This window comes from Taeniopygia guttata, chromosome 3, assembly GCF_048771995.1.
Source record: "Taeniopygia guttata chromosome 3, bTaeGut7.mat, whole genome shotgun sequence".
NCBI lineage: Eukaryota > Metazoa > Chordata > Aves > Passeriformes > Estrildidae > Taeniopygia > Taeniopygia guttata.
Genome location: NC_133027.1, coordinates 32,023,378 through 32,037,572, shown reverse-complemented (window position 1 = coordinate 32,037,572; position 14,195 = coordinate 32,023,378). Strand labels below are relative to the sequence as shown.

The 14,195-nt window shown below is 37.0% G+C and overlaps 1 protein-coding gene across 1 annotated transcript in view; it reads right to left on the bottom strand.

The window, feature by feature from the left end:
* Positions 1 to 14,195, bottom strand: part of CD109 (CD109 molecule) — a 72,847-nt gene that overhangs the window by 41,347 nt on the left and 17,305 nt on the right. The window contains exons 4-9 of the mRNA XM_030267458.4: positions 10,975 to 11,205; positions 10,706 to 10,831; positions 4,302 to 4,341; positions 3,718 to 3,802; positions 1,533 to 1,629; positions 453 to 588 (exon numbers count right to left, since the gene is read on the bottom strand). Of these exons, the coding sequence (XP_030123318.4) occupies positions 453 to 588; positions 1,533 to 1,629; positions 3,718 to 3,802; positions 4,302 to 4,341; positions 10,706 to 10,831; positions 10,975 to 11,205 (715 nt within the window). The remainder of the gene's footprint in view (positions 1 to 452; positions 589 to 1,532; positions 1,630 to 3,717; positions 3,803 to 4,301; positions 4,342 to 10,705; positions 10,832 to 10,974; positions 11,206 to 14,195) is intronic.

The following is a 14,195-nucleotide window of genomic DNA, read 5'->3' as shown; positions in this document are numbered from 1 at the left end:
TGAACTCATAAAAAACCCTCGGTTTGCAAATTAGTCCATCTAGAAGAGGCTAGACTATGTACAACCTAGGACCAGGGAACTCTTTCTACTAACGTGGCTTACAAATACACAATGTCAGGTAACTTTATGATTAAAGTTAAGTTTGTAACATTCAGGCTAATGGTAGCAATTCCTTATGGCTGCTCTTCTCATCAAAAATAACTGACTTCAAGCTCCTATCAGAATCTGTTTATCAGTTATTTAATAAATCATTTAGCACAGAACTCTATTCTGTTGAGTTAACAGCTGGTTAAACTATTAAATTTCTAGGCAGGCAACAGTCATATAATATATCTGAACGTGGATGGTTTGTGCTGACATCAGTGCATGATACTTTTCCAGAGCTCCAACCTCTTCCATAGAGCAGTAAGGCACCCTGGATTTCTGTCAGAAGAGCTCCCACAGCCACATACCTGTGAGTGACTCTGTCACCACCACGATCATTTCTATCGGCTCTATGTAATCGCTGTCACCTTGGTGCCACAACTGCTCAGCATTCAAATTTTGCAGCATCAGCTTGTTACAGGTTACATTCACAGATCCATTTATCTGCAATGTAGGAAAAAAATAACTGTTTAGCCAGAAAAGCCAAGGACACCTTTCTGTCTACTGTAGCTTACTTCTGGTTAAGTCTTCCAGTTCTCTCCAAATACAAGTTTTGGAGTGTGAACACCAGAAAATTATGAATGCTGACCCTTTATTTTTTTTGCCATCAGCAACCATTTTTACTAAATCCAGTAGAAGTTCACTGCTTTTTTTAGAGAAAACAATGCTTTAGGGGAAAAGTTACTTTTTTCCCCTAATTTCTAGAATTATCCACTTCTCCGTGGCTAGCACAGTGGCACCTAAGCTTTAGAGGAAAATGCAACAAACAAGCTCCTGCCCGAGGAGAGGGGTATACCCTCTTCTTAAATTAGAGTCACTTCATGCAGCAAAAATTTAACCTTTTTTAACAGTCCACATCTCAAAAGTAAAATGTCTGATTTTGCAAAGAGAGTGCAACGAATCTATCACCTCTTTTAAGCCTTCATTTTGAAATTGTGTGTCTTTTTAAATTTCATGCTTCAGGTTACAATTAATGCAGTAGACTCAAATGTAATTGCTGGCAATTAGTAGGCAAATTCTTTGGTTTCTACCATGCTAGAGCTCCACCTAGACGACTGGAGTGTTCTCCTCCAGCCTTGAGACACAGAGCTCAGCATGCAGGGGCAGACATAGGGTCAGAGAGCATTTCTGAGCAAGGGTCCTCCAGCACCTATGCAGCTCCTGGAAAATTTTTCACCTGGGTCAGCTGGTACACTCCAAAATAACCTCAGGCAGAAGTAAATGAAGCTCAGGTGCCAAGGGTCATTCCTAACAAGCAGTCTGAATGTAGATGCTTTGGAAATAGAGTTAACACTCTCCAGCTGAACTAGGCATTCATGAATAATTCCAAGCATCATTTAACCCACAACAGGACACAGACTTAAAGAAACTACTAAGAGATGACTCACCTCCATTGTCGTTGTTATATTTCTCTTGTTTGCCCAGTAAGAAACAGAAAGGCAAGTGACTGTTACAGTTCCCTTTACTGGCTTTCCATATGTGTACCTGAAACACATCAGGTAAAGTCAAACAACACACCACCCTCCAGGACTTGGGCTCCTGAAGAGCTCTCAAGGCAAAAGATCCTGCTAAAATATTATTCTCTAGCCTCAGACATGGGTAGAACACATTTCTACTTTGAAACATGGAGTTCACCATACTGACACCAGTTCAGCAACACTACAGCTGGAAGCTCAAAACATGGAGAAGATGCACAGTGCTGCTCTTCCCACTACACAAGCTCTAAAAGCCTATTAAAATTATTATGGGCTGTATGATGTACAAAAGTTAACTATACTAAGCTAAAAGCTGAAAGCAAGTTATTGAACAGAACACTGATGTAGCATCGTAACTAATACACAGTAGAGTTAAAAAGGGATGTGGGAAGTGCTTACCAAATACTGCTAACACAAAATGAGATATCTCCAAATATTTAGTAATAATTATAACTACTTATTTAGTAATCACAGTCTCAAGAAATCATTGCAAACAATGTCCAGCTATGGCAAATCTGAAAACTGTAACATACTGCCTTCTTAGGGTGACAGTAGCAACCTGCAGTCACTAAGCAGCAATAAAATAAAATTTTGTATAAATGTTTTCCAAGTTATATAGAGAAGCGAAGGAGGAGAGGAACAATATGGGGACAGATAGGACACCTAAAATCATTCTAGTCCTCAGCAGTAATATATGCAGGTGTGGTAACTTTAAAGTACTTTAAATCATTATGTAGCCACTTAAGTAATATAAAAGCTGAAAAGCAGACAGAAAGAAAAATCAAAGAACAGTTACAACTCTGATAACACTGGCATTCAAACTCATTCTAAGCAGACCTAATTGCAATAATAAGCTGCCATTAACCTTGAAATTATACTGCCATTGGGCAGCATCACTGTATTTAACTTGATCTAATAATACTCCAGAGGAGAAAATGGGCTTTATGACATCTACAAGTTGTATAAAGAGGCATTATGTGTATGAAAACAGTTGTCAGAAATTAAGTCATTCTCTATAAACAATTACAATCTATCAGTAAAACTTTGTCACTGCTGGGATTCAACCTCAGGTGGTTCACTGGTGTCTACGTATGAATTTATTGCAGGAAACAGGTACACTTTCAAACACTTTATGAGTACACCAAATGAAAGAGTCAAGTAAGGGTCATACAGTTCTAACCCCTTGGCCATGTACAAGGATCCCACCCACTAGATCAGGTTGCTCAGGGTCCCATCCAACCTGGCATTGATAGTTTATATTATCAGGTTACATGGACTCTACAGAATGAAGTGTTTTCTCAAAGTCCAAACATTTAATTTAAATAGCTTGCTAAACAATGATTTCTGCATTTCACTTGTAAACTGAGTGCTTCTTCAGAATATATGTATTTTAAGGCATTAGATAATCCACAAAAGACCCTTTATTTCAGTCTTCTTGGATGGATCTACCAGGTAGCTTTATCTAGCTCTCATCTTCAAAAATAAAATTCATTTATGACATTAATGCATAGTAATTTTTTGTCTAGATATTTGCTCAGCTGAAGAATAAAATATCAATTACACAGGAGTCTAAATAGAAGCCTCTTCTGAATTTTTCAAGAGCTTTTAATTCTTTACCTATTTACGACTATAGGTATTTTGATAAGAGAAACCTATGCTTGAAATTTGAAATGCTGGTTTATTGGAACAAGGAGGATATTCATAGAAGTTTGCCTAATTTTCCAAGTTGTCTAATAAATTATAGTCTCTGTACTTACAGGGCTTAACATGGTAAATTGGAGAGTACCATAAAAGAACTACAAGAAAAAGCATCAAAGTATGTACTACAAGCAAGAAACTTAGAAATTTTCAAATAAGGTAGCTGAAAATGTATAGCTATAGTCTAGAGCTATGTTTACCAGACTAAAAGAACTTACTAGAAGTCTGAAAATCTACTGAATCTTGTTACAACAAAATCCAGTAACTAGAAACAGATACTAGCCAACTAATTTTTAACAGATGGGGCTTTATTAGCATTCTAATTTTTACTTTGACACTTAGAGACCCACAACAATTTTCTTAAGAGAGAGGGTGACAACAGCATCAGTGATTTACTTACTTTGCAGAGACAACACCAGTTACATCTTCATCTCTCAAAGAGTAGTATAAGGGTGTTGTTATCATAACATCAAATTTTGGTAAAACTAAAAAAAAAAATAAAAATTACAAGAAGCATTAAATTCACAGAAGGAACATTCCTTTTTTGAAGTAACAAGAGGAGAACATGTAATTTGATAAAGACTACTAGTTTCCTAAGTTTCCTAATAAAAGGTAAGATGTATTTTAACCCAATTGCCAGACTAGAACATTTTGTTGAAATGTTGTTAAAAAAAAGTATTATAAAAACAGCCCACATATAAGCTTCTAAGTCTGAAATATAAAATATATAGCTTATTCAGCCTTTACAGAATTCACCAGCAAGCTTCAAAACAGATACTATACAGATATTTTGGGATCATTAAGACTACCAGGGCAGCTGATAAGGTGGTATTTTTTGTCAGTCTCAGAGAAGTCTCAGAGAAGCCAAAGATTTGGAAATTAAACTTTCTGTGAGTATTTAAAATGTTCATGACAGAAAAGGGAAGCCAGTATAAATTAATGGAGAATCACTACTGATTTTGGTCACTACTAAATAACACTTACCATATTCCATCACTTTAAATCTTTGATAATGAACTTGACCCTATTGAAAAAAATTCATATGAGAAAATACATACAATTGTGGTTAGATTAGTAAGTTTAACATACCTTCTTGGCCAAATCCCACCCATATTCAAGTTAAACTACAATTTCTGACATGGTGTGATTTTAAATCATGGCTCAATCACTATCAGCTCCTGCAGAGACCAGTAGTATATATTTAGGAAACAGAAGGACACAGAAGTTCATATGAAGCAGACCCTAAGTATTTATCAAGAAAAGCTTGTGCAGCTTCCATACCTGGTTTCTGTACGAAAAAGATTGAATACCTGAGCTAGCTAGCATAAAACTACCTAGCGTAAGTAGTCACAGTCATCATGATAAAACATCACCGACATACTGGCACCATCTTTGCTAGCTCATCTTAAATTACCTTGTACAAACAAGAACCTCCTACAGAGTCTATCTAGTGGATGAGACTATTTCTAAACCTTGTATAATCCTATGATTCTACACTTACTCAAAAGGTGGCTGCAATTTTGTTACAGTCTACAGCCATGCCTACTTCTGCAGAGGTAGCCTTGTGCTTTATCTTCTTGTTTCAGCTATTTGTTACTTAAAATCAAGGAAAGAAATCAAGGAACCACATAGTGTGCTGTTACTTGTGTTCTCTTCTATTTTCCTATTTTTCTAATTTTTTCTCTCATTTCCTCCAGGAGGGAAAAGAAGAATGAATAGGGATAACCAATTGTCAGGTGGCATCAAGATGTGTAAGATACAAATGACTGTTTGTAGCAAGAGAGGATAAACTGCGAACTCCTATGGTAAAAACCCTAGGACCAGGACCTAAACTGGAAACAATTATAAACCTTTGTTACCTGATCAACAACTTTGCTAGTTAAGCATCTCAGACCAAGCCCTTTACATATCTGTATTTACACATCTCCTACTGAAATAGTTCTATCAAAGTAAAAAGCAGATTGCTGCTGATGTGATGGTTAAATCGCTGATCACCAAAATAACTGCCATATTTATATTCCTAGGTTTGAAAATATATATGCATAATCAGCTATTTTCACAACATTTGTGCAAATCATAGTATTTGCAACACAAAATGCTACAGCACTGACATGCATAAATCAGTCCAATCAGATTACTATCAGGTAGTCTTAGGAACATGTATTTTAGGAAAATGTCCTGCAGCGAATTCATCTCACACCTTGTTCTCTGTACAGCTTTTATTTCCAATACTAAGTATATATGTGACCCTTGCCATAAAGCAAACCCTGAACAAAATGTTACCCCAGACAGCACGGTTAAAATGCATCTCCCTTGAAATATAAAATATTGTTTCCCATTATCTTAGAAGTAAAAATAAAAATTTTTTAAAAGTACAATTAGAAACTAAGGTAACTGTAAGTAGCAGAAAACAGAGCTTACAGTGAGACTCGTACTCCTGGCTGCATCTTCTCTAAAATGACAAGCTTTGTGACACAGATCAAGCCATGCTTCATAGTTCAGGGAAAGGCAAAGACCCTACTTGGTCATCTTGATGATGTGAATACTAAGCCAGATTTTCCACTAACACATTTTTTAGCCAAGCTGCTCTGAAGTAGGACAAGTAACAGCACTTCAACCACTCAATCATTTTAGTTCATTAGGGCAAGGCTGTCTCTCTAGCAAATATTGTTCAAATATACTGAAGTGGAAGTTGTTGAACCACTTTCCAGGAATAGAGCTTTAGAGACAAGCAGTTAGTCAGTTGGTTATATACGCACAACACAAGAGAGATTTTTAGGGGTTTTCTTTAAGATAAGAAAACAACACCCTGCCCATTCCATTTTTTTTTCCAGAGCTGCTTCATTCTGTTAGTACAGGTTTTGTCTTCCATGCCTTCTCCTGCTTCTTAACTACACTCACCCTTCCAGACTAACATTTTGCTCTAAATCAGCATTTCTTAAACTGCAGAACACCTACTGCATTCTGTGCCAATCACCCAGAGTAAGAAAACAGTGCCAAAAAGAGATCCACAGACGTGTTCTGGGATGATGAGGATGAGCCTTAGATGCTGTGTATCCTGACATCCAAGAATCCCTGACAACTGCAGTCTAGATTCTACTCTGCTGTGATGAACTGTCCTGTTTTAATTCATTAAGTCTGATCCAATGAAAGTGAGGTCACAGGAACCATTCACCACAGATTTTTTTTTTTTTTTTTTTTTTTTTTTTTTTTCTTTTTTGGCAAGGGAAAGTCCCTGAAATTAATCTGGTCTGGGTCAATTTTCTTATTTGTTTCTGACATTGACAAGCATTACTGTTAGAGCACAGGGAAAGACTCTGGGTGTGGTGCAGGGCTTCGCCCTGGAAAAGCACAGCGCTGGCACCAGCTGCATTCCTGGGGCTACCTCATTGTCTCACAGGCCCTGTCAGGAGCACTCTTCTGTCTTGGCTGTGCAACTAAATAAAACAGTTTTTTGTCTAGACAGAACTAACAGAAGCACTTCATGATCACTTCCATGCTTTGAATATCTGTGCACATTTGCAAACTACTAAATACTCAGGCAATGCCAAAGGCTTTATGTACAGTCTGATTTTAAAGAAATGTGACACATTTTTTAAGCAATTATATATACAACGTTAAACTTAACACATCAAATGTGAAATCTGCATCTGACCTAGCACAAAACACAACAGAATTTGCTGTGGATACACTACAACATATATTAAATCTCAAAAGCTAAAAAATTCGACACATAAAGTATATAATCATTCCCAGTTGATTCTGAAAGTTTGCTTTACAGCTGAAGCTTTAAAAAAGTGTAATACCCTTAAAAATATTTTGGAAAGCTTTTGGTGCACATGAAACATTACTACTCTTCAAAATTTGATCACAAATTTATACATAACAACTTCCATAAATTATATTACAAAATGCTGTTTAACTAGAAACAACTTCTGGTTAGAGGTGCATGCTACAAAAACTCAGCAACTAGAAGTCTTTCAGCAAAAGGAAATATAAGATATCCAACTAAAACACAAGGTAGAGACTTGAAAACCATACTGTAATTACTCTGTCTTGAGTTTTCCTGGAACAGCTGTACTAACACCTGAACTTTTATTAAAAATACTACAGGATGTTTAACAGCAGCAAGCAGCCAAAACCTGATTTAAAACAGGACTCAGAGGAAGCACTTCCAAAAATCAAGACTCAGTACACTTGGAAACTGATCTGTAATCACGAGAAAGGAAACGTTATTTAATCACTTAGCAATTCTTTAAAGACAAGAGGAAAACTGAGAAAGCAAGGCCGGCTATTTAACTAGAAAGCCCAGGTCATGGCATCAGGATAGCTAAGTCACGCAGAGATCAGTCTGGGCTCGCCATATGAAGATGTTCCTAAAGTCTCAACAGACCCATATGCTGGCTGGATGCCATGCAGAGCCAGAGCTGGCAGTACTAGTTAAGGACAGGAAAACATATCTATAAAAATTCCAGTCATATACTAAGTCTTCCTTAGCAGCAAATCTAAGTTCTCAGTGACCTGCCTCTCTTACCAGGAAGAGATTGGTGAATCCATGCAACTTTATATATGATACATAAAAACCTACACCTCCCTTGAACAGCAGAACTGCTCCAGAATAGAGAGTAACAACCAGCTAATAGCTAGGAATATCCACTAGGAGTGATCCAGTCACTCATTAGCTTTCACTGAACACCCACTAAATCTCCACTGTATCACCAACACAGAGACCCCTACACAACTCAATGTTCAAACTGAATCCTATCCCATATGATCTTGTATTTCACAGCATGAACTCCCTTGCAACCAAGAGAATAGAGTTTTCCATTAGAAAAGTTATTTTCCTTTATTCTGCAAGGTATCTTGCAGGTTTCAGTAATCCAATGGTTGACACACTTTCAGAAAAATAAGTCTGTGAGACAACACATTAGGCAGACCTAATCTAATAGTGTGAATTTTGCAATAGTCACTTATTGTATCTTGCATGTGACACCCTGATCCAATGAAGATGCTGTGTAGGCACATGCTGTAGAAATAATGCATATGGCTTTGTCATTATATTCAACGTGGAATTTGAAAATTAAAGTGGAGCAGGTGTAAAAAAAAGGGCCTGAAAGTAAACATAAGTATTTCTGTATGGGACTTGGGGCTGTTGTTTATTCCCAAAGTATATGCACTGTAAGAGTAGCCTCTTTTTTTTTTGGACACCAAAGTCTAAAAACATTTTTTTTTTTGTTTTTAAGTATAATATACATTTCTTTTCTTTCTCTATTTAAATTTTCAATTCAAAGAGTTTAAATGCCAAAAAGACCCATTTAGCTTGGTCTACTTTTAACACAAGTTTGGTACCTTTGTATTCAGCTACTCCAGCAATCTGTGTTGTCAGAATGCATCTTCCAAAAAGGCAACTGTGAAATAACAGAGAACACCCAGGGAACTGCACCAACCAGGGCAGCAAGGAGTGACACTGTGTCTTGAGCTCACACCTAAGGCTTTTTTAACTATCAGTTCTCAATGGAATGTACTGAGAATTTCTCCAGACCCTTCTTGAGCCCATCTAAATTTTCAGTATTCACAAAAACTGTGCTCTGCAGTTCAGTTATGATGTTTCAGTCATTTTTAAATCACTCTTTACCTCCTTTATCTGATGCCCTTTAGCTATATGTTGAAATAGACAGGAACAAAACATTCTCTATTTACTTTCTCCTTGTTACTCATTACTTGAGAGGCACTCTCACTCTGACACATTTTCCAAGATCATTAACCTTCTGTAGCATGGCTAAAATTTAGAATACTATCAACTACACTCTACTAAGGTTTCACATCACTTGTTTCACAGCTGTTTCATTAGCCCAGATGAATTTATGAGGTATTTTTCTTTAAACTTTACAATTTTTTTTTCTCTTTGGTTTTATTTCAGGAGGAAGTGGCACTCATTCAGATCCTGAAAACAGCTGCCACAACTTCTTCATCAATTATCTCCTAATTTCAGCATTCCTCAAGCCTTTGCAGAAAGCCCAAGCGACATTTCACAAACACTTTTTCACTTGGCATGTGAGCTGTGGAAGGAGCCCACCACTGCCATCAGCCTTTGTTTCCATGTCTGAGCCACACTTCCCCAGCTGCTGAAAAGCACCTACAGTAGCTGTGAGTGGGAATGGCTTCTCAGCTGGATCAGTGAACTAGTCTGGACCAAGAAAAACACACAGATACTTTTCAGTTTGAGTCACTTTCCCACTGCACTTCAGATCTCAGCCTGACTACAGCTGCTTCAGCGTGACTGAGGGCACTGAACAGCAGGCAGGGGCTGGGAAGGAGTGGCAGAGCACAGGGAAGAGCACAGGAACAACTTCATACATTTTTCCCATCACAGACAACAGCAACAACTCCACACCCACATGACAACGTGTTTAAAAAATCCAGTCCTGACACTCACTTCTGCACCACCCTCACAACCCTAAGCCTATTGAAATCTATCAAACACATAACTGGTACTGGTAAATGTTACTCCCAAGTGATACATGATAACGTGAGTTTTTGTCCTTTCTACCCATCATCTCCCTCATTGTTTAACATTAAGCAGTCCTGTTTATACTTGATAAAAGTTTCTGAACAGCCACTGCAAGCCAAATAGGAAATACAGTTCCCAAATTTTAGGTATTAAAAAGCAGGCTGAATAACCCTGACACAAGAGTTTTGAACAGCTAAACCTCCAGTTATTTTTGAAATATGTTCCATGGTGTATGGGGAGTGTTACAGCTTGAAGCATTGGCCTGAGAGGACTACTACCAATAGCAACATGCAACACAGACTCTTCCAGTTTTGTTTTGCAATAGTCCTGTATTACTAGTCATCCTTTCTATTTTACAAAGTTTTTTTTTCCTTAGTAACTCATCATTCACTGTGAGTTGCTGAAACACGCCTAAAACTAGGAAAAGATCTGTAAATAGTCTTGGTTCCTCAGCCCTTGAGATACTGACTGGCTGCACGGCGTGGTACAACAAATTCCTGTGTATTTGCTTGCAAAATAAACATAAGGACACTTCACTTAAAAGGAAAAAACTCTACTTTGTGAGATCTTTTATATTAATATTACAACTCCTCACTTTTTTAATACCATTTTTATTCTGGAATAAAAACACAGACCTTAGAATAAAGTATGTATGCGGGTTTTTGTACTCTTCCCTACAAAACCATACACTATTGAAAATCTTGTGAGGTTTGCATATTATCTTTGCATAATATCTTGCCCAGTATTTCACATAAGTGAAAGATTTCTTCATCTCATGATCCATGTTTATAACTGGTTTCAGTAACGTAAACACATTTGTATACACATCTAGCAGAAGAAATAAATCTCTCTGTGATTTGGCAATGTTAATACTCACGTTCACTTCCACCTCTATGGACCAGTCTCCTAGTGGAGGGTTCATTGATAACTGAAATTTTTTGGAAACTACACCCAAATCACCCTCCTCCATCAACCACTGCTGAATCAATTTCTTCCGAGGATCCTAGGAGAAAAGTCAAGCTGCATGTTAAATGTGAGTGGCCTTGCTAGCAAGATTATACAGCAAATTCATACCATCTGTACTTGTCACAAATTTGGAACATCTGACACAATCTAACATCTAACTGTGCTCCTGTGGATACTTACTCGGATATATATATTCAGAGACACTTTATAAGGTTTAAGATCGGGATAGACAGTGACAATCCGGAAGAGCACATCCTGTCCTGGCTTATACGTGGATTTATCAGTCTGGATGAACACAGAGGTGCTCTTTGACACGTACATCAGGCTGGTACGGTTAGAGAAGATGAGCCGGCCATCAGCAAGGCCCTCCACCAATAATTCATAATTTCCAGAAGCACTGTTCAGAGGCAGCTTAAAAAGAAATAATGACACTCTATTAGGTATCCAAAACATTCCTGAAGACACTATTATTTAAAAAATATTTGACATAAATGACTAATATATACCTGAATTTGTCAACTTACGTAAATTCTCAAAAAGAGAAAGGGAATTTTATTCATGACTTTACTGTGTTATTTCAGCAGTTATCAGAAAATGTCTTATCAGAAGCATCTTTTCAACACATATCCATCTGATTTTAAGTAATAATCAGGTTTTCAAGAATATAAGCATCTATGCATTCATATGCAATTCACAGTCTTACACATACATAGATTGTGCTCTCTTTTTAAAGTTATTTAGAAATTTCTTGGGTTTGATATAATGGGCTAGTATTTTTCTTCATTACTTTTTGCTATGAAATTTTCCAAAAATAAAATATCTGAAGAATGTACATGTAAGCAAGATGAGCAGGACAGTAGGATAACTTGTTTTTTTACAGTCTTCAGCTTTATGTCCTACAGCATAGAAAAATCAAATACAGAATCAAATACAGTACCTCACCTCATAAGGTGAGGTACTGCTTGTCAATAGCAACCTCGCTGCTTTTGTCTCATTTCACTTTCATAATTAATAATTACAGCACATACTGTGACTCATTTAGAAAGTAAAATAATTATTTTTCAAAAAATATTAAGAAATAAAGGAATATAAATTTTATATTGTTAACTTTCTTTGGATAGACATTGAAGGCTCCTTCAGTGCTTGCAGAAGAGAGTGATATCACTGGCAAGGAAATTTAGACCACATAAGGTCAGAGTAATCATGCACAGATTTCTTCTCTCTCTCTCTGTGTCTTTCCAGTGCACAGAGGAAATCTAGAGCTCATAATTCAGATGCATCACTTCATTTCCTAAAGTTAGCTGGGAGGAATCCCAGTCACAGGGGTTGAAAGACTTAAAGCAGAGATGCTGCAGCACACTGGAATTTTACTTAAGCAGAGCCTTCACAGACAACCACTGACCCCAAGGACATCCCAGCCCAGATCCTGGCTTCTGTACCACCAGAAGAAGTCTCTTTGAAGAAGAGGAAGGGTTTCAACTCTTCCTTGTTGGAAGCGCATTCCAATAAGCAGCCCTGCTGGAAAGCTTAAGAATCTCATGCTTCTGTTTGGAGTTGAAACTGTAAATCTGGAGTAAAACCTCTGAAGTTAAGACAACTAAAGACAGATATGCGTTTTTCAGCAAAACATACGGAAATGAAGCACTCCTCTTGCAGTGTAATGAAAATTACAGCTGCTAACTCACCAGGCACAGCACTTCAAAAGTATCCTACCAAGTGCTATAAAGAAAGGTTGTACTGCTGTCAAAGCTCATTTTAACAGTGCACACTGAGGTAACAGGGATTCACAAGCATGGGAAAACGTCCCTAGATGACAAATGAGGCAGATGCAAATGTCTGTAGAGAATACATTTCCTTCTCTGTGTGTTTACCTATAAAGAGGAATCAGCTACAATTCCATCCCTCTCTATTGACTTTCTGGTTTTAAAAACAAGCCAGGATAAAAAAAAATCAGGTGGGAAAAATAAAAAAGGTTCTTTTTCGCCTATAAGCAGACCTATGATGAAATGGGAAGAAGACATCCTCCCTTTAAAATCTGGATTTATAGAATTAAATTTTAGATGCAAAGGTCCACACTGAAAAGGATTTTGCATTTTCTCCAGCTGCAGGTTTTTGTACACACATTGCCAAGAACATATGATTCACATATTTCAACACTCTTCAAATTCCATGCCAAGTATTCTGAAATATCTTAAATAAGAGGAACAGCCTTAGCTACTGCATCTGTCAAATACTATCTTATTATTACCTCAAACATTAATTTATGAATAATACTATACCTTAAAGAAAATGTAATCCCTAAAAAACATGTAAGATTCACTACAAGAAATCCAGGACACATTAAAATAATTCAGAATCAAAATGGGGGGAAATAGCCTTGTTTTGTTTCATCATTGAAGTGAACTGTACTCTTACAGCATTATTTTGCTGCAAGTATTGTCTTCTATTTCTTCTTTAAAAATGTAAATCTTCTATAAATGCCATTTAGAGACTTCATCTATTTTCCTGTATCCCTTTCCTACCACAAATAACAACAGATAGCATGGGTTTCTCCCTAGATTTTTATACTTGTTATATTTCAAACGATATATTAGGACAGCTGAGGTGCTACGTAACCCACCTTCTGTTTCGCACATCTATGCTACCACAAACTGCACTACTGCATTTCCACAATTGCTACAGTCATAGTGACTACCTCAGCCTCACCAACTCCTTCTCAAAAGGGTTGTTTCTCAACCCAAATATGAGCAAGGCAGCTTTTAACACTAAGTAGTAGGAACTCACTGTGAAAATATTTTATCTTAGTCAAAACATCCTAAATGAATGGTATTACTATCCTCATTTTGGCAGTCCTAATACAAGAAAGAAAAAGGCCATCTCATGTACTTCTGACTACACCAACCACCATCACAAGTACCTCAGACAAAGCAACTACTGTTTCCTCTGGAAAAGATGAGGCTGAATCCAGAAACTCATTACCCACCTTCTGCTACCAGCAAATTACACTGTGGACAAAACCTAAGTCTACTGTGGCTACACAAATTAATAGAAAATCTTGCAGTTAAAAAATGAGTCAGTTTTCATCACTTCAGATAGCACTGAGAGAGGGAGGAAAACACCCTGCCTAGTTTTAGGTGCTTGAACATTTTAAGACCTGGCCAAATCATATTGAGGAACATGTTAAATTTTTTTTAATGAACAGAATTTTCTATGTTTGCTGATTTATAGTTAATACACATGCATTTCAACCTAGTAATCTGCATAATGTTGAGCTGCTCATTGTCATTGATTATCCATCTATCAAATACTTCCAAATTATTTAGTCAGAGACAGTTTATTTGAGATCAGAACTGAAACCCAACCACATTAAAGGATACCCAGACTTATGGATGAATTTGATA